The sequence below is a fragment of the Geotrypetes seraphini genome, chromosome 1 (genome assembly GCF_902459505.1).
Source record: "Geotrypetes seraphini chromosome 1, aGeoSer1.1, whole genome shotgun sequence".
NCBI classification, from domain to species: Eukaryota; Metazoa; Chordata; class Amphibia; order Gymnophiona; family Dermophiidae; genus Geotrypetes; species Geotrypetes seraphini.
In genome coordinates, this window is record NC_047084.1 from 509,300,584 (window position 1) to 509,326,528 (window position 25,945).

A 25,945-nucleotide genomic window follows, 5' to 3' on the forward strand; every position below is an offset into this window, starting at 1 on the left:
GGATTCTTGGTTAGCATCACTTTGAGGTCCCATTCAATAGAGATGTCCCTTACATTGACCATGCAATTTAGTGTTAACAGAAAATTGCTTATACCCGTGTGCTGATTCTTATGAGTAAGCTCATAATATTACTTTTTTTTTTCCTGTAGATACATAAGCCTTCATGACAATCCTCTTCAAGGACTCTTTCCTTCAGAGACCCAGGAAATAGATGACAGAGATTATGAGAAATTTGAGAAAGATTTTATGAAAGCCTACATTGAGGACCTAAAAGAAAGAGGTAAATAAACCATATTTGAAATGGGTTCCTTGCATACATCAGATGGAAAGATTCAAAGGGGGTCTCTTACTAAAGATTAGTGCATGCTATTTTCCATAGGACCCATTTTATTCCTATGGGCCCTCAAAGAGTGATAAAAACACACAAAACAAACAATTAGGGGCAATGCTATAACTGAGTACCACATGTTGGGCACCAGGATGGAAAGTGCTGGGAGGCAATTCTATAATTATATCTGTGCGCACAGATACAACTATAGAATATTGCCTTAAGCCCAGATATGTGCACATAATGTTGGGTGCACTCACAACAGGTCAATAGCAGGTGTGAGTACATTTAAGTGCTATGGATTATATGCATTATTTACAGTAAGGTCAAGGGTCATGGATTTGATATACCACCTTTCTATTGGTACAGTCAAAGCAGTTTACATGTTGTATACCCAGGTACTTTTTCTGTCCCTAGTGTTCTCCAAATCTAAGTTGTGTACCTGAGGCAACAGAGGGTTAAGTGACTTGTCCAGGGTCACAAGGAGCTGCAGTGGGAATCAAACCCTATCTCCCGGGTTCTCGGCCCACCACACTAACCATTAGGCTATTCTTCTACTCCTGAAGTGTGCAAGTTGCACAGACATGTGGGAAACACCCATAACCAGAAATTTCATCAGAATATTTATGAAGGGAATCAAAACCATCATTTTCACAGACCACTTTAGCTAATAAAATAAATTGAGGTGGGTAGCAACAAGGAGGAAAAAGCAAACCACTCCCCACCTTGAACACGACAGGATGAAGAAAGGAAAATACACAGAAATCAAATATATGATAAATAAAACACAGAAAGTAGGATTACAGTGTATATGCATAAAGTGAATGCAATATGTTATAAGCGATATTGTTGAAGGGCTGTCGGGTAAGATTTGTCTCTTGAAGACGGCGATAGACAAGTTAGGCACATTGGCCCTGATTCTCCAAAAGTGCGTCCCGATTTTAGGCAGCTGTAGGCGTCCTACAGCTGTCTAATCAGCCAATCGGGATGCACGTTTTTTAAAAAAAATGCTCCCCAGGCAGGCCGCCTATATTGAAGGCGAGGCCCGCAAGACACCTAGGCCCTGATTCTGTATAGGACGCCCGGGAGAGGCGTCCTATTCAGAATCAGCCTACTCTAAAACCCCGATTCTGTAACCGGCGTCCATGTTACAGACGCTGGTTAGAGAATCGGGTTAGATTAGACACGGCCCGCTACACTTATCGCGGCAAGGGATCTCTCTGCTCACCCTATGGTTATTAGCTTGTAAAATATATCAGGCTTTTAGCTGTGAGCGCTTGAGATCCTTAAAATATTTCTCCATTATATCCAGTTTGGATTTTTTTGTCTTGTGATTTAGCCAATTTTGTAAGGATTTAGTATGATCTTAAGGTGGCCAAACAGGTTGAAAAGGTGATGGAGAAAACTAGAAGGATGCTAGGGTGCATAGGGAGAGGTATGGCCAGTAGGAAAAAGGAGGTATTGATGCCCTTGTATAAGACTTCGGTGAGACTTCATTTAGAAAATTGTGTACAATTTTGGAGGCCGTACCTGCAAAAAGATATAAAAAGGATGGAGTCGGTCCAGAGGAGATATTGTTGAGAAGAACGTAGTGATCGCTGAGATTCATAGGGAATCAGCAATCTGTCTATAAATGAGGGGATATGCCTAAATTGAACTATGAAAGCAAGAAGGAGGGTTTTGAAAGTAACCCTGTAGGAAATAGGTAACCAGTGAACTTTTTTTAGGAGAGGAATGACATGATCACATTTCTTAGCATTAAAGATAATTTTTATGGTGGTCTTTGGTCTTATCTGCCATCATGTTTCTATATAGGGTAAATATAGTATTCTGTATTGTGTATATATATATATATTTATAGGTAGCATTGCGTTCAATTCTGGTCTCTTTATCTCAAGAAAGATATAGTGGCGCTAGAAAAGGTTCAAAGAAGATCGACCAAGATGGTAAAGGGAATGGTACTCCTCTCGAATGAAGAAAGACTAAAACGGTTAGGAAAAGCTTGGAAAAGAGACGACTGAAGGGAGATATGATTGAAGTCTACAAAATCCTGAGTGGAGTAAAACGGGTACAAGTGGATTGATTTTTCACTCCGTCAACAATTACATATTCTAGGGGACACTTGATGAAACTATAGGAAAATACTTTTAAAACCAATAGGAGGAATTTTTTTTTTTCACTCAGAGAATAGTTAAGCTCTGGAATGCGTTGCCAGAGGATGTGGTAAGAACGGATAGCGTAGCTGGTTTTAAGAAAGGTTTGGACAAGTTCCTGGAGGAAAAGTCCATAGTCTGTTATTGAAAAAAGACAAGGGGGAAGCCACTGCTTGCCCTGTATTGGTAGCATGGCATATTGCTACACTTTGAGTTTTGGCCAGGTACTAGTGACCTGGATTGGCCACTGTGAAAATGGGCTACTGGGCTTGATGGACCATTGGTCTGATCCAGTAAGACTATTCTTATGTTTTTAAATGACAGTAAAGTATGTAGGCATTGATGTACAATACATATTTATTAAGATGTATTAACTGCCTTTATGATGATATATGACAGAAGCCGTTGAAATAGTAACAGTATAACGGTAATAAAAGCCTGAAATGTCCACTTATTTGAACAGTGAAGTAAACACACTAATGGGAAAGTTATAATAATAAGGATAATATGATACACTGTCAGCAAAATGCATGTGAAAATAGCACAGTAAAATATTCATACCACAGTACTATATTTACTGTATCTACTCTAGCACATTATAAAACAGGATGTAACCATAGAAAAATTCAGGCAAAGACCATATGGACTATTCAGTCTGCCCATCCATTGCCATCTATTCTTCTTTTCACTCCCTTAGAGATCCTATGTACTTGCCCCACGATTTCTTAAATTCAGATATAGTTTTCGTCTCTATCACGTCCATTGGGAGGGCCATTCCAAGCATTCTCCGCCGTTTCCATGAAGAAGTATTATTTCCCCAGGTTACTTCCGAGTCTGTCTCTTTTCACCTTCATTCTTTGCCCCCTCATTCCAGAGTTTCTTATGTGCATTAATGCACATCTATATCATATCTTCCTTCTCCTGCCTTTCTTCCAAAGTTTATATATTGAGATCTTTAAGGGCTCCTTTTACTAAGCTGCACTAGCGGTTTTAGTGCATGCTACATTGCTGCAGGCACTACACGCTAACGCCTCCATAGAGCTTGCATTACTATTTTTTGTATAGCACGGGGTTAGCGTGCGCTAAAAATGCTAGCGCAGCTTAGTAAAAGGAGCCCTAAGTCTGTCCCTGCACGCTTTATGATGGAGATCACTGACTATTTTAGTAGCCTTCCTCTGGACCGACTGCATCCATAACTAAACTAAAAAAAAACCTTAAATTTATATACCGCATCATCTCCACAATCGTAGAGCTCAGCACGGTTTACAGGAGCTTAGTATAAAGAAGGTTTAAAGGAACTTAGTATAAAGAGGGAACACCATAGTAAGGGTTAGAGGAGAAATATAGAAGGAAGAAAGTGTTACATTTTTGAGAATAGCCAAGTTTTCAGATGTTTTCGGAATAGTTGGAAGGAGCCCAGATTCCGAAGTGAGGTAGTAAGGTTATTCCAAAGCTCTGTGATTCAGAAAGAGAGAGATGTCCCTAATTTTCCCGCATAGATGATGCCTTTTAACAAGGGGAAGGATAGTTTAAATTTTGGGGTGGATCTGGTGGTATCAGGGCTCGAGGAGTTCCAAGAGAGTGGAATAAGGGGAGGAAGGATGCTGTGTAAGATCTTACAAGTTAGGCAGGCGCATTTAAAGTGAACCCTGGAAATTACTGAAGGTAAGATATCCAGAATTGTACACAATATTCTAAATGAGGTCTCAGCAAAGTCTTATACAGGGGCATCATTACCTCCTTTTTATTACTGGCCATTCCTCTCCCTATGCAGTGGCGTACCTAGGGGGGGGCGGGGGGGGGCGGGCCGCCCCGGGTACCAGCCCTAAGGGGGTGTTCCCGGCCTTGCCGTTCAGTCCCCCGCCACCCCCGAAGGACCGCTCGCCCCCCTGGCCTCCCCGCACCACCTATGAACAGCCGCAGCAGGATCGCGAAGTCAGCGTCAGCATCCCTGCGCTGCTTCCTACGACGCGATCCCGCCCCTCCTCTGACGTCAGAGGAGGGGCGGGACCGTGGCGCAGGAAGCAGCAGGGATCGCTGACGCTGACTTCGCGATCCTGCTGCGGCTGTTCATAGGTGGTGCGGGGAGGCCAGGGGGGCGAGCGGTCCTTCGGGGGTGGCGGGGGACTGAACGGCAAGGCCGGGAACACCCCCTTAGGGCTGGTACCCGACGCTGACTTCGCGATCCTGCTGCGGCTGTTCATAGGTGGTGCGGGGAGGCCAGGGGGGCGAGCGGTCCTTCGGGGTGGGTCGGGGCATCAGGCCTTCAGGGTGGGGCGGGCGGGCAGGCAAGCAGGCTTTCAAGGGGGAGGGGGTGACAGGCAGGCAGGCAGGCCTTCAAGGGGGGACAGGCCTTCGGGGGGGGGGTGCAGACATTCAAGGGGTGCAGGCCTTCAAGGGGGGCAGGCAGGCCTTCAGGGGGGTGCAGACCTTCGGGGGGGGGTGTAGGCCTTTGGGGGGGTGCAGACCTTCAAGGGGGTGCAGGCCTTCAAGGGGGGAAAGGCAGGCAGGCCTTCAAGGGGGGGACAGGCCTACAAGGGGGGGGGGGACAGGCCTACAAGGGGGGGGGGACAGGCCTACAGGGGGGGGGACAGGCCTTCAAGGGGGGGTGCAGGCCTTCAAGGGGGGGTGCAGGCCTTCAAGGGGGGTGCAGGCCTTCAAGGGGGGAAAGGCAGGCAGGCCTTCAAGGGGGGGGACAGGCCTACAAGGGGGGGGGGACAGGCCTACAAGGGGGGGGACAGGCCTTCAAGGGGGGGGGGCAGGCCTTCAAGGGGGGGTGCAGGCCTTCAAGGGGGGGTGCAGGCCTTCAAGGGGGGTGCAGGCCTTCAAGGGGGGAAAGGCAGGCAGGCCTTCAAGGGGGGGGACAGGCCTACAAGGGGGGGGGACAGGCCTACAAGGGGGGGGGGACAGGCCTACAAGGGGGGGGGACAGGCCTTCAAGGGGGGGTGCAGGCCTTCAAGGGGGGTGCAGGCCTTCAAGGGGGAGACAGGCCTTCAAGGGGGGGGAAAGGCAGGCAGGCAGGCCTTAAAGGGGGGACAGGCCTACAAGGGGGTGGGACAGGCCTTCAAGGGGGGGACAGGCCTTCGGGGGGGTGCAGACCTTCAAGGGAGTGCAGGCCTTCGGGGGGGGGGGTGCAGTCCTTCAGGGGTGGGGTTTAGGCCTTCAGAGGGGGACAGACCTTCGGGTGGGAGGTAAAGTCCTTCGGGGGGTGCAGGTCTTCAGGGGTGGGGTGTAGCCCTTCGGAGGGGGGACAGACCTTCGGGGGAGGGGGGTCCTGGTGTAAAAGTACACAGAGGGAGAGAGGGAAGGGGGGGTTCAAAGATACATGCATATGCCAGACTTTGGGGGTTAGAAATAATGGGTCTAAAAACAGAGGAGTGGGAGAGAGATGGTGCATAATGGGATTTAGGGAGGGAAGGAACAGAAAGGGAGAGAACTTGGAAACAGGGGATGGTGTGGAGGGGGGATAGAGATACTGGATAGGAGGATAGTTGGGAACAGAAAGGGAGAGATGGTGGATCCTGGGGTGGTGGGGAGTTGAGAAAAGGTGAATCTGTGGATGGAGACAAAAAAAAGGAAAGATGCCAGATCTCCGGGAGAGGGAAGGGAAACGGAAGGGGAGAACAGAGATGGCAGACGGATGATTAGCACGGAGAAAGGAGACCCTGGCAAGCAAGACAACAAGAGCCTGGGACCAACAAGATTTGAATATTGATCAGAGAACAAAAGGTAGAAAAAATAATTTTATTTTCTGTTTTGTGATTACAATATGTTAGATTTGAAAAGTGTACATGAGACAGCTTGAAATGGGAACTTTTCTATTTTTGTGAATGGCAAGGCTGAGTTCAGTTAAAATATATGCTTTATAAGAAAATATAATAATGTGTTTTATAAAGTTTATAAGCATTGCTGGCATACTCGGTGAGGTGTTCCTAGTGTTGGTGGTGGTGGTAGCATGTCAGTATGTTGAGAGGAAGAGGTAGTCTGGGAAATTCTGCTGAGCAAACTCTGGGCCCATTTCCACCCCCAGTTAGTCCACTCCACTCAACTGGTTCACACACTGAGTGGGTCTTTGGGTGTTATTTCTGGGTAGTTGTTTTAGAATCTCTTCCAGTGGTTTGTCAGTATCTCCTTCTGGTCCAAGGAAGGAAACTTTGTCAACCTTAGCATTGACCTTCAGAATATGTTTGTAACAGCGCTGCTTGTGTGGCATTAGGCTATGTAGTGATCGAAAGAAAAAAACAGACCTTTGCACATTTTTGCACTATATGGTGGGTGTATGAGGAGATTCATTTCCTGCACAGTTAAGTCCATTTTTTCTACTGAATAATAGTATAGGTACAATGAAAGTAAATAGCAAAAATGTTTGAGTAGATAATTAAGGAAATCTTTTTCATATTGCTTGCTTATGGACTGGGAAAAAAGACTGTTCAAGCAAATGTCTCCAGAACTGCTTTAATGGAAAAATGTGATTTTTTTTTTTTAAGTACTTTGTGAAATTTATTGTTGTTGTGAAATTTATTGTTATACTTTGTTTAAACTTAAAAAGCGGTGTCATTAACAGTGAATCTAATCGAAAAATCGATTCAACAGGGTGAATCGGATCGAATGAAATATTTTTCTCTGAATCGGGCAGCACTATTGGCTACCATGAGAATGGGCTACTGGGCATGATGGACCATTGGTGTGACCCAGTTAGGCTATTCTTATGTTATGTTCTCATCTGTAGGGGCCTTTGTTTTCACTTCTTATTTTAATGTATTTTTTTTCCTGGGAACTTATCAGTGTTTTTTTATAATGGGAACAAAAATGGAAGAGAATTAATGTGTGTGGAATGGGGGGGGGTAACTAATTTCTTCAGCTAAATAATTCAATCCACTTCAAACAGACATAGGAGAACTCACGCACCATTCACACACCCTCCAACCAAAAACGTCAAAAGAAAAAAACTGTTCGACAACCTCCTAGCCATTCGAGCTGCAACACTTGACCCCCAACTCTACAACCTATTGACCTCGACCACAAACTACAAAACCTTAAAAAAAAGAAATAAAAACCCTTCTATTAAAAAAACACATAAAACCAAACTAACATAATCAGAACTGTCCCAAGCATCACCTGCAACTACTCCATATGTACTTCTGATGTCATGACAATTCAGACATAATTTATGTTATGTTATGTTTGGAATAATGGTTACATAAATGAGGTTCAATAAAAGAAAATTTTCTGTGGGAGCATTTGTTGGAACTTCTGTTATCCTGATTTCTTCTATCTGTGGGCTTTCTTTAGCTAACCTACTTATCTGGGGCTTTCCACTTCTGCAGCTGCCCTTTTCACGGTCCACTTTGCGCTTGCACTCTCTGGGGAGGGGGGGTTGGGTCTGGGCTTGGTGGGGTAGGTGTGTCTGGTAGTTTTGTCTGGGTGGTGGCTAGGTGTTTCTTGGGTGCTTGTTGTGCGGATTGGTGTGTCTGGTGAGCGGTCTGGGTGTTGTTGCTTGTGGGGGTTTTTTTCATTATAAAATATGGCTGAGGGTCTAGTCCGGCTTATTATTCTTGTGGGTTCTGGGGTGGGATTTGTTTGCTTGCCCCAAGTTTTGGCCTTTTGTTGTGTATTGCTATGCCTCTCATTGGCAATTTTCTCTTGGGAGAGGCTTGTTCATGCTTGTTGTTGCTGTTACTCTCATTCTGTGTTCTTTTTGATAATGTATAAGTTTCTGTACAGACCATGGTTGCTTGTCTGGACCTTTTGCCATTCTCAATAAAAATACTTTGGAAAAAAAAAAAAAAAAAAAAAGAAAATTTTCACTGCCTGTTTCTATTCTGACCATTTATTCCATTTCATGGTTATTGCAAAAAAAAAAAAAAAAAAAAATTTACATGAGGGGGGGGGGGGGGTGTCAAAAAATGATGGGCCCCGGGTGCCACATACCCTAGGTACGCCACTGTCCCTATGCACCCAAACATCCTTCTAGCTTTCACTATCGCCTTTTCTACCTGTTTGGCCACATACGATCACACCCAAGTACTATTCCTCTTTCGCGCATAAAAGTTCTTCACTACCTAAATTTTAGCATTCTCATGCTACTGATAATATTTTCTTTGTTAAAAATCAGAGTTTCATGTGTCAGTAAGAAAGGGAAAGAGGGTAAAAAAAAATACTTCAAGTGTTTTATGTTGTTTTCACAAGTCATTTTTCATTCTGGCATCAATCATTATTTTAATATACATCAATAAATCATTTTTATTTTATTTTATCATAGCTTGTTTTGGCTTCTTTACAAAATGTTCTTGACAATAGTGTTTACACCATATTCTCTCTAATAATGGCCCACCCTTCTGTTTCAGCATTAAAAAAAACAAACCCAATAAATTTAATCTTAGAAGCCAAATTTAGATGCTTCCAATAATAGCCTACTTCTCAAAATTCACAGTAACTGCCATTGCTCTGCTCCACCCACCCCCCACCCCCCGGGATGACTGGATCCCTCTGCTTACATGGGTCAGTCTGGGGCTTTGAGCATGCACTGATATGAAAGGTTTTGAGCATGTGCAAATACTAAAGGCCCTGTACCTGCTAAATGCCATAACCATGAGGGGAGGTAAGAAGAGAAATCCTGTGATCTTGGGGGGAGGAGGGAAGGAGAGTAACAAGAGAAATCCAATGATCTTGGGGGGGGGGGGAAGAGAGTATGAAGAGAAATACGGTGATCTGGGGAGGAAGAGTAAGAAGAGAAATCTGGTGATCTGGGGGGAGGGAGTAAGAAGATAAATTCAGTGATCTTGGGGGGAAGGAGAGTAACAAGAGAAATCCAGTGATCTTGGGGGGGGGCGAGAGTATGAAGAGAAATCTAGTGATCTGGGGAGGAAGAGTAAGAAGAGAAATCTGGTGATCTGGGGGGGGAAGTAAGAAGAAAAATCCAGTGATCTTGGGGGGGAGGGGAGTAAGAAGAGAAATTCGGTGATATGGAGGGGAGAGTAAGAAGAAAAATCCAGTGATCTTGGCGGGGGAGGACAATGCTGGTTATCTTGGAGGAGCAGGGTGGAGGACAGAAATTTTCCTCTTTTAATAGCCCACCCTAGACTTCAGAAAACCCATTCTTTCTAATAATAATTCAGGCAGTTATTGGACAGAATATGGTATATCAAAAAAGACTCATTCTACAACTGAAGAATTCTGTAAATGAATAGTTCACTAGGTACCTACATACATTTAATGATCCCTCATTCAAAACTGAAGTGCTGTGCTTCAATTGTTACAGAAACGGCTCCCCGCTACACCCAAAAAGTATCATTTAGTGTGCAGCTGTGAAGATTGCAAAATTATGGGATGACTGACAACCCTTGAAAAGAAGTGGAATGAAAAAGATTCAGATCGCTGTATGATTTTGCCATCTCTTAAACACCGATAACAGGCTCATTTTCATAAGCCGCAATCATTTCTGCTTTGTTTTTCTCCTCATAAACAAGTTATGAAATGCAAATTGATTTTTATGAAAATGTTTTAATTGTTAATGAAATACTTTTTTCCCCAATGTGAAGAACAGAGAGTTAATGATGTACTATCACGCTGCAGTATTTGGGTTTCATTCTATAATAACAGGCCATGGCTCATTTATAAGAGCTTGCAATGGTACAAAGGAATATTCTAGAATGTGTGTGAAACTCAAAATAACTAACTCATATGCAAAGCAACACAGATTTTACTGTATTGTTTTGGGGAAGTGGCATTGTGTTTCAGTGCCAGGTAGTCTGACAAATTGTTGAAAATGCAGTTGAACAGATTTTGACAGAACTATGAGCAACATATAAAAATGTGTATACTTTTAACAATGTTATGAATTTTTCCTGTGTTTATTTACAAAAAACTTTTGTTTTCTTCTCAGTTTCTCGAAGCATAACCTATAGGAGTACCTTTTGGTGTGTTTCAATTTCTAAGCTTTAGGAGCACAGTAAGAAATATTGGGGGAAAAAAAACAAACAAACCCCATAGCATTGGAAAACAGTTTTAGGATGACTTATCCAGTCATCCTAAAAATTTAGAGCTAAGTGTGCAAGATATATTATCACAAAACATTTGTCTTGGATGCCAGTGTTCATATTATACATATCGACATGAATAAACATGCTGTAATACTGGCATTATAGAGACAAACATAAAATATGCCTGTGTTTATTTATTATCATGATGAGATGTGCATCTAAAACAAGTAAGGCAAAAAGAGGCTGCCAAATTATTAAAGACAGAAAGATTACCAATAAAGTTTGGCAAACAAAAAAAAAAGGGAGGGAGTAAAGAAGTCTACAGAAAGGAACCCAGGGAGAGGCTGAGGTTTGCCTCAAATAGCATGGCCAGAGTGCTAGAAAATCTGAAAGAGTTGGGAGTTAGGGGGAAACCAGCAAGAGGAGTACAAAGAAAGAAGGCTGAGTCAGCAGGAAGAAAATTATTGTAAGGTCCAGGAAGGACTATTTAGCTTTCAGGAAATAACTGAAAGTCTTATGCTTCTCCTGTCTGTTGGCCCAGTTGTAAGGACATCCTGAACCGCCTGATTGAGCTATATGTTTTTATTGTGTTAATTGTCTTATTTTATTATGTATATATGTTGGATTTCATCTAGAATATTTTGGGGGTAATTTTACATGATTTTCTATCTGTGAAAAGCTTTTAAATAAAATTGACAAATCAGTTCAAGTTTCAAGTTTAATAAAATTTTGATAAAATCGCAATTTCTAGATTCAAAGCGATGTACAATAAAATATGGGGATAACAGGTAAAATAATTACAAACATAGACAAGGACTAACATGACTGATTAGATTCAAAAGGATAAGGGGAGAACTACAATTGTGATAGAAAAGAGACAGCTAAAGGTTAACACAAGGATGGGGAAAAAGATATTAGAGCCTCTTAGAAATTTTAACCATTAAAGGCGTCGTTAAATAATATGGTTTTTAATAAACCTTTGAATTTGTCTAATGACTTTTCTTCCCTCAGTTGTTTCGGGAGTGAGTTCCAAGTTTGTGGGGTTACAATTGTAATGATAATCAGGGAATAGTATATATGATGACAAGATGATACATACTTTTATGCGATATGGATGTAGGCATGTTTGGAGGCATAGTTGAGGTGGAGAACAGAAAGTCACGATTTACATGTGGTGTTCATAATACACTTCTCCCTCGTCATTCGCGGGGGATACGGGCAGAGCCAGACCGCGAATGCCAAAAAACTGCGATTATCCGGCTCTGACCCACCCCCACCTCCCTGCCACCTTCCCGGCCTTACCTGGTGGTCTAGAGGGTTTTCGGGGCAGGAGCGATCTTCCTACGCTCCTGCCCCATGCAGATCGCCATCAGGAAATGGCTGTAGGGAGTTCCCGACGTAGTCTCGAGAAACTACGGGAACTCCCAGCAGCCATTTCCTCATGGCGATCTGCATGGGGCAGGAGCGTAGGAAGATCGCTTCTGCACCGAAAGCCCTCTAGACCACCAGGTAAGGCCGGGAAGATGGCAGGGAGGAAAAAAAGATGGATTTTTTTAACATTAAGATTGTTTTTTTAAAAAATTTTCCCCCTCCCCAGAAAAAAATTGTGATTATATGAAACTGCAAATGCAGGAACCGCGAATGGGGAGGGGGAAGTGTATGCATACACAGGGTTGCCAGATTTTCCAATCGGAAAATCCGGACCCCTAGACCCATATCCAGGCCCACTCAGTTCCGCCCATCCTCACCCTGTAATGCCCTAATCCCGCCCACAGTCCTGCCCTAGCCCCCCGCCCCCCCTTCTGCCTGCCCGACGTGATTTGAGGAGGCTTTTCAAAACCTGGACAAAGTGCCGGGTTTTGAAAAGCCATCCGGACCTCCGGAAATGTTCTCAAAAGGAGGACATATCTGGGGAAATCCGGACATCTGGTTACCCTATGCATATATTACTCTTAGTTCATAGCCAGTATAAATACACTACATGGATTCATTTTAACCACAACTTAAGCAGGATATGGAATGGTGTTTTACAAAGACACATAGATGCCTATTTATCTTTATACAGTAAAATGGGCATGGTTGACCTGCTAACCTAGGTGACGTGATAAATTTACCATTTTTGAAGGCAATTTTTTGCAGTGTGCCTAGAGAACAACTACTAGGAAGTATTAAGGAGAAAATTCTGTGAATGGCATCTAAAAAGATAGGTGCTTATATTTCTCTTCAATCACACTTAGCACATAGTACAGAATCGCACCTAACTTAAAACTTAGTCACCTGTAATGTAGGCCACGGTTTTAAAGGCCTACATTCAGTGGCGTAGCAAGGGTGAGAGGCATCCAGGTTGGTGGCGCCCCTCCCCCACCCTCTTCTCCATCCCCCCTCCCGCTGCGTACATCTTCAATTTTCCTGGAGCGAGCGGCATCATCAATATGTTACCCGCGTCGATGTCAGCTCTCCTTCTAATGTCACTTCCTAGGAGCAGTATCCAGAAGTGAAATCAGAGGGAGAGCCAACGCTGGGGTGAGCAGCAGGTTGGAGCTGGAGTTCGTAAAAGGAGCCCTTGGACTACAGAAATGCAGACCTTTAAAACCTCGGCTTACATTACCGGCGCCTAAGTTTTTTCTTAGGCACCAGTAGCTATGAGTCTGTTAATGGTGCCTTAGTGTGATTAATACACGGCCAGTGCTGTTTTTCAAGATGCCGGCCCATTTAGGCACCTACAGAATCCGGGCCTTAGGGGAGTAAATGTCCTGGATCGTATAGCTGGCAGATATTTAACTGGATGTGTTGGATATTCAGCCCTTAAATGGATAAGTTAAACATGAATAGTGATCTTATTTGCCTAGTTAACTTATCCGATTAAGGGCTGAATATACAATGCCCTCCATCTGCTCACACAGATATGATGTTAGAATAGCTGGTTTTGGCTTTTAGCAGCTAATGGTTAGAGGTGGTCTCTCACACAGATTCAGAAAGTACACATTTATTGTACTTGGCTCCTAAATTGGCTGTTCTTGTACATGTACTTTTGTAAAGTTGGCATTTAACATGTGTAAGTGGTAGCAAGATTAAGGCTTATGTATGAAAAAGCCCTACTAACGCTGCTCTTTTTCTTGAACATGGTTTCTGAAATGGTTGTTGCCCCTGGACATACCAGCAAATTACAAGCGTGTTTACTAGTGGCTTTATACAGTATAGTGTATATACTTTATAAAAAGCTCCCTGTTCAGCAAAGCCTTTGGTAAAATACTTCACGAACTTGAAAAGTCCTCACTTCATTGTTCCAGTTCCTATTTAGATGTCATATGCAATATGGTACTTTTAGTGCATTGTTAGATCTTTAAGATATGGAAAATGGAAGGCAGCATTGTGTTCCATTTTCTAGGGCTATTTCAGAAAACAGGTTGTAAGCACTTGTCTGAGGAGATTCAGAGGGAATATGATTTTCAGCAGTTTAACACAGCATCACTAGCTTCTATGTGACCCAAAGATAGAAATAGAAAAAAGCCCAGTGACTCCAAGATGAAACTACTGGGCATGTGCTAGCCAATCGGCTTAGCAGGTGCTAAGGCAGGACTTTCCTGCGCACTGAGCCCATTTCTAGTGTGCCTAGGAAACAGTGATTTCTAGTATTTCTTTTTCAGGTCATGCGCTAATGTTCCAATTAGCATGCATAAAAATTAGCATTGAAAAATTAGCATGCATAAAATTAGCATTGAAAAAAAAAAAAATCGATAAGGGAGCACTTAGTCCCTGATTCTATAAATGGTGCTTAGATTGGCGATGCCTAGCCAAATTCTGTGCAGAAATTAATGTTTTTAGTTGGCTTAATTGGTATGATAATTGAAAACACCATTAAAACACATTTATAAATGATTTAATTTAAGTTCTGCCTACACTGAAGCATCTACTTGCACCTATCTGTAAAGTAGGCATAGTTAGGGTTGGAGTATAGGCAACGTATGCGCCAATAGATACCTTCCGTAGGTGATAGTATTTTAGGGCAGGAAAACCCTGGCCTAATATACCAGTGCCTAAGTTGTAGATGCCTATTGGACATTAGCATACGCTAAGTGCCAAGTGGCCCATTGTTTTAACATAAGATGCACAGCATTTAGAGTGCACTAATTCCATTAGCGCACACTAATCTTTAGTATAAGGACCCCATAGTGAAATAACTGTGTTCAAATAAAGTTATTTCAATTCATATATGATGTTATGGAATGCAGAAGAATTCATTGCAGTGAAGCAGGTTTTAAAACCAAACAGAAATCAATTTAAGTATTATTGTGATTGTTGGCCAAATGTTTTTTGATATTTATTTTTGTATTTACCAGAGTTTAGTTTTATAAATGTTGCTGTTGATTAATTTCTGTGAATGTAGTCTGAATATTGAATACTATGATTTGTAAGGATAATTGCTTATTTAAATAAACTTTCACTGAATTAATTTTCCATTAATTTTTTTTTTTGTTGCTGATTGTAAAATTTCTCCCAACTGAGGTTACAAAGATTCCTGCTAAAGAGCTGGTCAGGGGTGAAGGGTGAGCATAAAGAAATATAGAAAGTGAATGGGAGGAAGGGATTGGGTGTGGCTGGAGCTGGAATTGGGACAGGTATACGGATTTGAAGATTAGCACTGATCTTCAGTCCTAACCTGCTTTGGTAAAGCTAGCCAATGAAATGTTTTACCTGAATTTTCAGCTGAACACTTGGCTGGTTAAGTGCATTAAAAATACAACTAAAGGTAGCAGCTGTCTGGAAATTGCCTTCTCTTGCTACAACATGATAACCATAACATTTATAATGCAAGGATGTTGCATATGATTAGCTTGAGTAGAAAAGCACAAAGGGCCTCAATGAACAAGGCCAGTCTTTATTGACCAAACATGAGATGCCTGCGTCAGGGGTCGGCCAAGTTCCTCAAATGTCTGAAAGAAACTCAAAACACTATACAGTCAAACCTTGGACAGCGAGTAATGTGGTGTGCGAATGTTTTGCAAGACAAGCAAAACATTTTATTACATTTTTAACTTGATAAACGAGCACTGTTTTGCAGTATGAGCACGTATACATGTCACATCAAGTACGCACAATATACGCGCATCGTTGAGCGTGGCTGAACATAATACAAGCACCCGCAGTTCAAGCACGCACAACATACGCACATCTCACACTGAGCATGGCTGAACGTAAAAGCATCACGTCCAATTCACCAGCTGTGTAGTGACTGTTCGAAATGAGCGAGGTCTTGAAATACAGCATCGTATTTTGTATTAAAGTTTTTGGGTAGTGAAACGAATCGTCTGAGTTTCCATTATTTCTTATGGGGAAATTCATTTTGATATACGAGTGCTTTGGATTACAAGCGTGCTGCTGGAATGGATTATGCTCGCAAACCAAGGTTTTACTGTACTTAGATGCTGGTTAGCAATTGTTGCACTGCAGATGCTTTGGTGGCAAACCTAGCACTATTTGACAAGTCTGCGCTTCAGCATTTCAGCATAGCTGCACTTGCTCTCTGACATATTATTCTATGGCCCTTACTTTAGAAGCATATCCATATCTAAGTGGTAAGTTTTAAACATCTGGAAGAGCACAAGCATGTAAATGGGATTCAAAACAGAAGTCATTCATAGGGTTACTATATAAATTTGGACCCATGGCCCCGCCCCCAAGCCTGCCCAGATCCACCCAGCCCTACCCCGTTCCGACCACATCACAATCCATTCTGCCTCAGCCTCAACACCCAGCCCCGCCCCTCAAGTGCTTGGAGCTGCGTTGGGAGGGCATCTGCACATATGCAAGTGTTACGTGATGATATCACACGCATGCGTGTGACATCACCACGTTGCTTCCGCACATGTGCAGATGCCCTCCCGACGACATCCTGAGCTGGAAGCTTTTCAAAACCTGGACAAAGTACCTAAAAGTGTCTAAAAAGAGGACATGTCCAGGTAAATCCGGACACCTGGAAACCCTAGACATTCAGACAAGGAGAAACTTACTATGGTGCTCATTTTAGAAGCAGATGGACACCTCTAGATGTCTAAAACAAAAAAAGTTAATCTGTTAAAAATTGTACAAATCCCAATTTTGGAAAGTCAGAATTTGGATGCTTCACGCTGAAGTTCATACAAACAATAAGGGAGCCTTTTTTGGAGTTGGTACAGCGATTTTTGAATGGCAAGGAATGTCCATGTCTAAAAAGGAGGACATTTTTTATATAGATGTGTTTCAGTCACATCTAAATTGCACTGCCTGGATCTACTGCTGATACTTCTTTGCAAGGACTTCGGCTACCATAAGAACATGAAGACAAGGAGGGAAATTCTATAAACGGTGCCTAAACTTAGGTGCCAGTAGGCCTCCTACAGGTGTCTAAGTTAACTGTGAAATGCCATTTGAAATGGTACGTGACATGAAATTTAAAGCACCTACTGGTGTCTAAACAAAAGGCGCTGTAATTGTGCCTCCTATGGGCATGGCTAACACCGTAAATGGCGTTAGGCACATAAAGTGCCTAGATAGGCACAATTCAGGGTAAAAATAGGCACCAGAATTCTAGGCCTTGAAAACCCTTGGCCTACATTTCTGTCGCCTATCTTTCCTGGAGGTGCGATTCTGTATACGGTACCATTGCATGATTTACATGCAATCGGTGGCTGCCTATATAGGCGCCGTATAGGGAATCCAGACCAAAATGGCTAACAATTTATACATGAGGCTGCTTTAAAATCTTTAAAGTGGATTCAAGTTTTTTCTAGTGGCTCTGAAAACACAGTAATCTGTTCCATAGACAACTAAAATTAGGGGAAGGTTTTAACCAGCAATGGTTAAGATATAAAGCAATATTGCCTGACTTGTTGAAGGCAAGAAATTAATACACTTCTCCCTCCATATTCATGGGGGTTAGGGGCAGAGCCAGGCCACAAATATGGAAAAATCACCAATAACTTTTAGGCCCGACTCTGACCCACTCCTGCAAACCCTCCTGCCTCCCAGATCTCTCCACACTTTACCTGGTGGTCTAGTGGTGAAGCGGGGCAAGAACGATCTTCCTATGCTCCTGCCCCATGCAGAGCCATCAACAAAAATGACTGCCATGAATTCATGTGGTCTCACGAGACTACAGCGGGAACTCACGGCAGCCAGTTTTGTTGACATCTATGCACGGGGCCGGAACGTAGGAAGATCACTCTTGCCCCGCTTCACCGCTAGGCCACCAGGTACAGTGTGGAGAGGTCCAGGAGGAGGGGGTGGGTCAGGGTTTAGAAACTCCATGAATAACCAAAATTGTGAGTTCTAAACCCACAAATTTGGAGGTAGAAGTGTATTAACAAATCTTCTGAAGTTTTTCCCACTTAACAAGACCATTCCTAAAGAAGAAATTAGTCTAGAAGCATGGAATTAGAATTTATTTATTTATTTTAAAATTTTAAACCCATTTAAATCTATGTGGCTCACATTACAATTGTAGTTTAAAATAAAATAATTGCACAGTGTAATAAAATGTTGGTGTACTTTAACTTTTGATGTATCATGTGATACAAAATTTTAAATATTCTTGTAACTAGAATGAGCATGTTGAAATTTCCACTGGCTCCTCCATTTAATGTTGATGGATTTGTCAACTCAAAATCAAAATGTGCACCAAAGTAACAATACTAAAGTCCCACTAAGCATCAATTTGCCACCTAAGTTGAGAAATTTCAACACACAAGTTCCTCAGAATGCCACACTAGATATTCGTGTGGTAGCCGTCCTCATAGGAACTTTTAAGTGTGTGAGTTTGTTGTTTTCTAACGTTTCATAAAGTGCAAGTGCTTCAATAAATAATTATCATTTTTGTTGTATTTTTAAATCGTTATCATTTTTGTTATATTTTTAAAGAATAGGGAGAGCTATAAAGAATAGATAATAAAAAAAGTTGTTAATAATGAAAAACCCCAGTAGACTGAAAATTTAAGACTAAGCAATTGCTACATATCTTACCAGAGCAGTTTGAAATCTGAGCATATTGCTAGATCCCTGTTGAGAGTGCCGGGTTTGTAAAATGGCCGTGGCATAGAGGTGGACTTGATAAACCAAATCCCCGGATCATGTGACCCCATGGTGGCCAATGAACAGCTGACAAGACATTTTAGACTAAATGGATAGGACTGAACCAAGGAACAAAACAGGGAGAGTCACAAGGCTGTTGTTAACCAATCACTGGTCAGATTTAGACCATGGGGATACATTGTATTGAGCTGATACATCCAGCGAAGCTCTTTGATGTTTAAGTTATGTTCAAGATTTCCTCCCTCCCACCCGACATGAACACTATCAATGATGCGCCATTTGAGGTCATTAATTTTATGTTTCAAAAGAGACCAATGAATGTCAGACTTAATGAACACAAGTCTCGTGTCAACACTGGGGTAGAAACGGCCCCTCTGGTTCGCCATTGGTCTCTTTTGAAACATAAAATTAATGACCTCAAATGGCGCATCATTGATAGTGTTCATGTCGGGTGGGAGGGAGGAAATCTTGAACATAACTTAAACATCAAAGAGCTTCGCTGGATGTATCAGCTCAATACAATGTATCTCCATGGTCTAAATCTGACCAGTGATTGGTTAACAACAGCCTTGTGACTCTCCCTGTTTTGTTCCTTGGTTCAGTCCTATCCATTTAGTCTAAAATGTCTTGTCAGCTGTTCATTGGCCACCATGGGGTCACATGATCCGGGGATTTGGTTTATCAAGTCCACCTCTATGCCGCGGCCATTTTACAAACCCGGCACTCTCAACAGGGATCTAGCAATATGCTCAGATTTCAAACTGCTCTGGTAAGATATGTAGCAATTGCTTAGTCTTAAATTTTCAGTCTACTGGGGTTTTTCATTATTAACAACTTTTTTTATTATCTATTCTTTATAGCTCTCCCTATCCCTGACCCTGATGAAATTATGAAACGCATCGGTGGGGATTGAGGCAGACCCAGTTTTATAAAGCTAAGTATTTGCTTTTGCAGTAATTCTTTAAAAATATAACAAAAATGATAATGATTTAAAAATACAACAAAAATGATAATTATTTATTGAAGCACTTGCACTTTATGAAACGTTAGAAAACAACAAACTCACACACTTAAAAGTTCCTATGAGGACGGCTACCACACGAATATCTAGTGTGGCATTCTGAGGAACTTGTGTGTTGAAATTTCTCAACTTAGGTGGCAAATTGATGCTTAGATGGATTTGTCAAGGCATTGCACTGTCGATTGATACTGATGTAGACCATGCATGTGAAAAAACAGTAGATTCAAGACAGTTGGCCATGATTCTATGAAAGAGCATCTGTTTGCTCCAACTTTTTGTGTCCTTCAAAGTGTGTGGTTTCTTTTAAAGACTGCATTCCTTTCTGAAAGGAGATGTAATTACAGGACCTGCAAATAGTGATTTTCTTGATGAATTGTATTTGCTTTTAGAACAGCAAGAGTAATTTATAGCATGGAAGTAAATGTTGTCTTTCCATTCAGTGCTCTTTGGTTGATGATCAGAAAGGAATGCAGTATTTGACAGAAACCACAAACTTCACACTTAGTATAAGCCGCATGGAGCAGCAGGTACAACTAAGAATTGCCATACTAGGACAAACTGAAGGTCTGTCAAGCCCAATATCCTGTTTCCAACCGTGGCCAACCCAGGTCCCAAGCACCTAGCTAGATCCCAACAGATTCTGTGCTGCTTATCCTAGGAATAAGCAGTGGATTTCCCCTAGTCATCTCAACAATGGCCTATGGACATTTCTTCTAGGAAATTATCCAAACCTTTTTTAAACTCTGCTAAGTTAACTGATTTCACCACATTCTCTTTTGCAATGAATTCCAGAGTTTAATTACACGTTGTGTGAAGAAATATTTTCTCCGGTTTGTTTTAAATCTACTACTTAGTAGCTTCTTTGAATGTCCCCCTAGTCCTAGTATTTTTGGAAAGAGTGAACAACCGATTCACATCTGCCCTTTCCACTCCACTCATTATTTGATAGACCTCTATCATATCGCCCCGAGCCATCTCTTCTTCAAACTGAAGAGCCCTAGCCGCTTTAGCCTTTCCTCATAGGGAAGTTATCCCATTCTTTTTATCATTTATGTCGCCTTTCTCTGTGCCTTTTCTAATTCCGCTATATCTTTTTTGAGATACGGCGACCAGAACTGCAAATCACGTTGAATAGACTGGATGGACCATTCATATGTTTATCTGTCATCATTTACTATATTACTATAGGACTCATTTTAAAAAACAAAACAAAACAAAACCCAAAAATGAAAAAATGGCATAAAAGGGCAGACAGAATTTCTCAAACCCTTCTAATTCACTATTTTTGAAACCTGTATTCTAGATGGATATCTATGCTGTTTATCTGCAGTTCATCTAAATCTCAAAGGGGCATGTTAAAGGCAGGACTAGGGTGGGCTTATGTCTTGGATGGTTTTCTGCCATAATCGAACATTTAAGCATGTCTAGAGCACAATTTGGAGGTCTGGGTTTAGACCAATGTTCACAATGAATAAGTGCCATAAAGGTGCCTAAACTGACCAGATGATGTAAGCATAATCCCCACACTCTCCAAGTGGTCACTGACCCCTTTCCATACCCCCCCAAATATTTCAATGAAACAGTGCATACTTGCCTGAATGACAGCTTCAGATGTTATGGCTAATACTATTAGAGCAGCAAGCCTGGTGGGCGGCATAGAAGTGAACCATAGAGATGGGAACTCAGGCTCTTACTCTACTCTAACCACTACACATATGGTAAAATTTGTGAGCCTTCCAATCCCCATCCTAATCCCATTGTACCTACAGGTATAAGAGCTATTGGTGTAGTATCCAGTTGGGCACAATAGGTTTTGGAGGGCTCATCATACAATATAAGGGGGCTATGGTGAGAAATGTACCTGAGACTTTTTATGTGAAGTTCATTGCAGTGTTCCACTGCTCTGCTGGGACATCTGGGTGGTTCGGAATACGCTTCATTTTTGGTCTACAAAAATGGGAAGATGTCACACCTTTTTATTAAAAGCTTTATTGGCTGCCATTGGAATCCAGAGTTTTGTTTAAGTTTCCATGTATCTGTAATAAAGCAGTATTTGGCATGCTACCAGCCTATCTTAATTCCCCCCCCCCACACACACACTTTACTCTGAGAAACACAAATAAGAGCTCTCGAAGAGTACATTTGTTTGCTTTTCCTTCTATAAAATCTGTTCGCTACAAGAGGTCCCTCGAGAGAACTCTCTCCTTTCAGGTGGCCAAACTGAATACATGGCTTGCTAAATTGTGTTAGAAGCTTTCTCCTATCTTGATTTTAGAAAGCAGATAGAAACACAATTATTCAATAGGTTGGTCTCTTAATGCATTTTACTGTCTAATTTTAAAATTTTTTATCTTATTTGAAATTGTTGTATTTTTTCTTGCTGTTGTAAACCGCCTAGAACTCTCAGGTATGGCGGTATATATATACAAATAAACTATTATTATTATTATTATTGTCTATGTGACCAGTCTACTTCAAATGCTGGCCCCTTCTACATCCCAATGGCTTGTCTGTGTGTTTTTTATTTGGAAGTGTTTTTTTTTTTTTAATGGTTCAAAAAGATAAATACGCAGAGTATAAACACATACATTTTTGAAAAAAAAAAAGATAGATGTTTTGCAGTTTTGAAAATGGGCACATTTGGTACTGGATTTTTGTGCATCTTCCGCAAAATGTCTACACTCAGATTTAGATCCTCCGTGGTCTAAAATGGACACTCGAAAATGACCCTCCAGCACATTGGGAAATTTTTAAAAAGAGCCAATTAACAAAATTATTTGTGATGCTAAAAGGGATCTTTTTGTATTTGTATTTTTGGATTAAAGGCAGCAAACCAAAAGTTTTCAGGTAAAGGTATGCTCAAATTATCAAAATTATGCATGCAAAGAGAAACTTCCCTATCTCCACCTGTCAGGAATGCCACTGTGCAGTCTCAGTGGATTTACATGAGTACAAGCAGCACACGAGCAGTTTGCCTCCATCTGAGGTCGTCATTTCTATAGAAGCCCATTTCAGCAGGTGGGGTTGCTAGGCCGCTTTGCCACTCCACTCCAAATCACATTAACACGTTAACTGGTTACCATATATACTCGATTATAAACTGAACCGAATATAAACCAAGGTGACCCCTTTTCCCCCCAAAAAGAGGAAAAATGTTGACTGTGGGAGTATGTGATGCAGTGGTTAGAGCAACAGCCTCAGCACCCTGAGGTTGTGGGTTCAAATCCCGCACTGCTCCTTGTGATCCTGGGCAAGTCACTTAATCCCCATTACCCCAGGTACATTAGATAGAATGGGAGCCCACCAGGACAGTTAGGGAAAAATGCTTGAGTACCTGAATAGTTTGTAATCTGCATAGAATTGTAGGATATACAGACTACAAATTATTAAATTATATACACATTATTAAATTAAAAGACTTGAACATAAGCTGAGATTAGAAATTTGGGTGAACCAGTCTATGAAGACTAGATATCCTTGCCATAAATTTTAACACAATAAGCCAGGATTTGATACTGTTGGTGGTTTCCATGGCCATCGCTTTCAACATTCAGGCTGTAGCTTGCACTAATGCCTTGTGCCAGTGGTTCTTAACCTGTGCTGGGGGACCTCCAACCAGTCGGGTTTTCAAGATATCCCTAATGAATATGCATGAGGTAGATTTGCATATAATAGAGGTGACAGGCATGCAAATCTGTCTCATGTATATTTTTTAGGAATATCTTGAAAACCTGACTGGCTGGGGTCCTCCAGGACAGGCTTAAGAAGCACTGACTTGTGCAAATCCACTCACAGATCTTGCATAATGTCCCTGCACCCACGTATCTGTACATTTCATGATCAGGCAACAGATTAAGAAGATATAATCTTCCTGCAAGAATTAATTGAATAACAACTGGGTGTGAATTTCATGTTTGAGTGCAATTAATATTGTGAAGTGTGGAATCCATATAAAAAAAATTTTGTTTGTCTATTACAGATTTTATAATGAGCAATTTCCATGTGTAAATGGCCACATTTATGCCTGAAAATGACTTTATTAAATAACCCCATTTGCCTATCTTTAGTCGTAATATCAATTTTCCCATTTTCGTATTGTTGAGGAACTTTTAGCTCTCATTGACAAAAAGTTAATAGGAAAAATATTTCTAGACTCTAATGATAATTTTCCTTATTAACTTTTTGTCAATGAGAGCTGAAAGATCCTCAACAATATGAAAGTGGAAAAATTGATATTTCAAAAGCCAGCATTTTTAAAGGACAAATAAATGAATCAAGTGGCACTCTTGTAGAATATAAACTAACATAAGGCATGCCAAGTGGTACCAAAAAAGATGTTTATAAATCTAATGAGAGTTTTACTGAAAACATCATCTAGGCTGACAGTTCCCAGGCAATTTCATCTAAAACAAGGAAGTGCCAAAGGCTTGAAACTTTTACAATATAGTGTTTCTTTTATCCATACTATTTGTTGTGATAAGTATTGTAGATCTTTGGACTACTTTTCATTCTGCTCTGCTCTTCTTTTGTCAGTTTTTCATTTGCAGATCAGTTGCCCTACCATTCAACGCTAAAGAAACTGCTGCTGCTGCCGCCGATGACTCTATATGATAATCTGATGTGGGGCCTTGAGCATCTGCGCATGCTCAAAGGCAGCCAGTTCCCGCCTTCTCTGAGAATCTTGGAGGGGGCAGGAGCTGGCAGTCCTTAAGCATGCACAGATGCTTAAGGCCTCGTTCCTGATCAGCTTATAGCGAATTAGCAACAACACCAACAGGTAAATGCAATGATGTGTGTGTGTGTGTGTGGGGGGGGGGGGGATATATAGAGGATACCGACTCCAGGGGGGCCATTTATGGAGAATAGCCCCTTCCCTTCCCTTGTTTAAAAGCAGACTGAAAACCTACCTTTGTGATATAACTTTCAATCCATAACCCTACTCCCCACTGCTCATCAACCCAGCCAGCAGATTAACCTTTTCCCTTATCTGTATCCATGACATCAAGTTTCAAGTTTATTATAGATTTGATTAATCGCTTATTCAAAATTCTAAGCGATGTACAAAAACAGTAAAACTACAAGTTTCTGGGGGAAACAAACCAAATAAATATGACTAACCTGACAAAACATATAATACAAAAGGAAAAAATGGGGAAAGAAATACAAGTTATTGATAGTAAATAAGACAAGTAAGGGAAAAAACAGTAGGAGGGGGGAAAGCAGTGGGTTTAAAAATAAAATAAAATTGGGAACTAAGATTCAATTAAGGCTCCTAATCTAGATTTCTAGCTGTCAAATGCATCTTTAAAAAGAAAGCATTTTAACTTGCTCTTGACTCTGTCTAAATTGCATTTTTCCCGTATGTAAATAGGGAGGGAATTCCATATTTGGGGGGCTGTGACAGAAAAGATGAACTGCCGCCGAATATTAATGTTTTTGAGTGAGGGAACTATTGATAGATGTTGGTCGGTACACCTGAGTAATCTTGTAGAAGTATGGGGAATCAGTAATCTATGAATAAAGGTGGGAGTTTTATAAAGAAGAGATTTGAAAGTCAGCAGACTTAATTTATATGTTATGCGGTGAGCAACTGGGAGCCAATGCGCTTTCTTAAGGAGAGGTATTACATGGTCGAATTTCTTGGCTTTCCTTATGAGTTTAATTGAAGCATTTTGAATGATCTGTAATCGTCTGATTTCTTTTTGGGCAATTCCTTTAAATAGCGCATTATAGTAGTCAATTTTTGAAATCACCAGAGAATGAATTAGTGTGTTAAGTGACTTAGGGCATAAGAATTTAGAAACTGAACGAATTTGAGGCAGTCTAAAGAAGGTAGATTTAACAATACTACTAATATGTTCATGATAAGTCAGTTTGTAATCGAAAATAACCCCTAGGATCTTAATGCTACTGATTGAATGCAGGATGGAACCCTTGATAGTAATTGGGAACATGAGCTTGTGACCATCTTTCCAGGGGAAGAGCATAACATTTGATTTATTAACATTGAGAGCTAATCTATTAGCGTCAAGCCATCTGTTCGAGTTTCTTATTGATTGCTGTTGTTGGAGTCTAACGGGTGTAAAAGCTGAATATCATCAGCGTAAGCGAATACGTTAAAGCCAATGGATTGGCAAAGAGTCATCAGGGGTGCAAGAAAAATATTAAATAACAGAGATGAGAGAATGGACCCTTGAGGAATACCGTGTGTTGCTGAGAATCATTCTGAGGTACTATTGCTGAAAGACACAATCGAGGATTGATCCTGTTTGTCTGCCTAGAGTGTAAGCTCTTTTGAGCAGGGACTGTTTTCCTTGTGACTCTGTACAGTGAATAGAGTTTTGGTTTATTATTTTGAGTCACAATGACATTTGAAGAGGAAATAGACTTTTAC

At 41.3% G+C, this 25,945-nt stretch overlaps 1 protein-coding gene and 1 long non-coding RNA gene across 3 annotated transcripts in view; one reads left to right on the forward strand and one right to left on the reverse strand.

Moving 5' to 3' along the window:
* LOC117352216 overlaps positions 1–18,507 on the reverse strand; it is a 30,629-nt gene extending 12,122 nt beyond the window's left edge. Inside the window, exon 1 of the long non-coding RNA XR_004537619.1 lies at positions 18,462–18,507. This is a non-coding gene — a long non-coding RNA (uncharacterized LOC117352216). The remainder of the gene's footprint in view (positions 1–18,461) is intronic.
* Positions 1–24,180, forward strand: part of LRRC2 (leucine rich repeat containing 2) — a 218,740-nt gene extending 194,560 nt beyond the window's left edge. Inside the window, exons 8-9 of one of the 2 annotated variants that reach the window (XM_033928498.1) lie at positions 150–280; positions 24,085–24,180. In XM_033928498.1, coding sequence (XP_033784389.1) covers positions 150–280; positions 24,085–24,125 — 172 coding nt within the window. In that variant the 3' untranslated portion in view covers positions 24,126–24,180. Of the gene's footprint in view, positions 1–149; positions 281–9,742; positions 11,167–24,084 lie in introns of those variants that run through there. The other variant, XM_033928489.1, reaches the window with a different exon arrangement.
* The last annotated feature ends 1,765 nt before the right edge of the window (positions 24,181–25,945 follow it).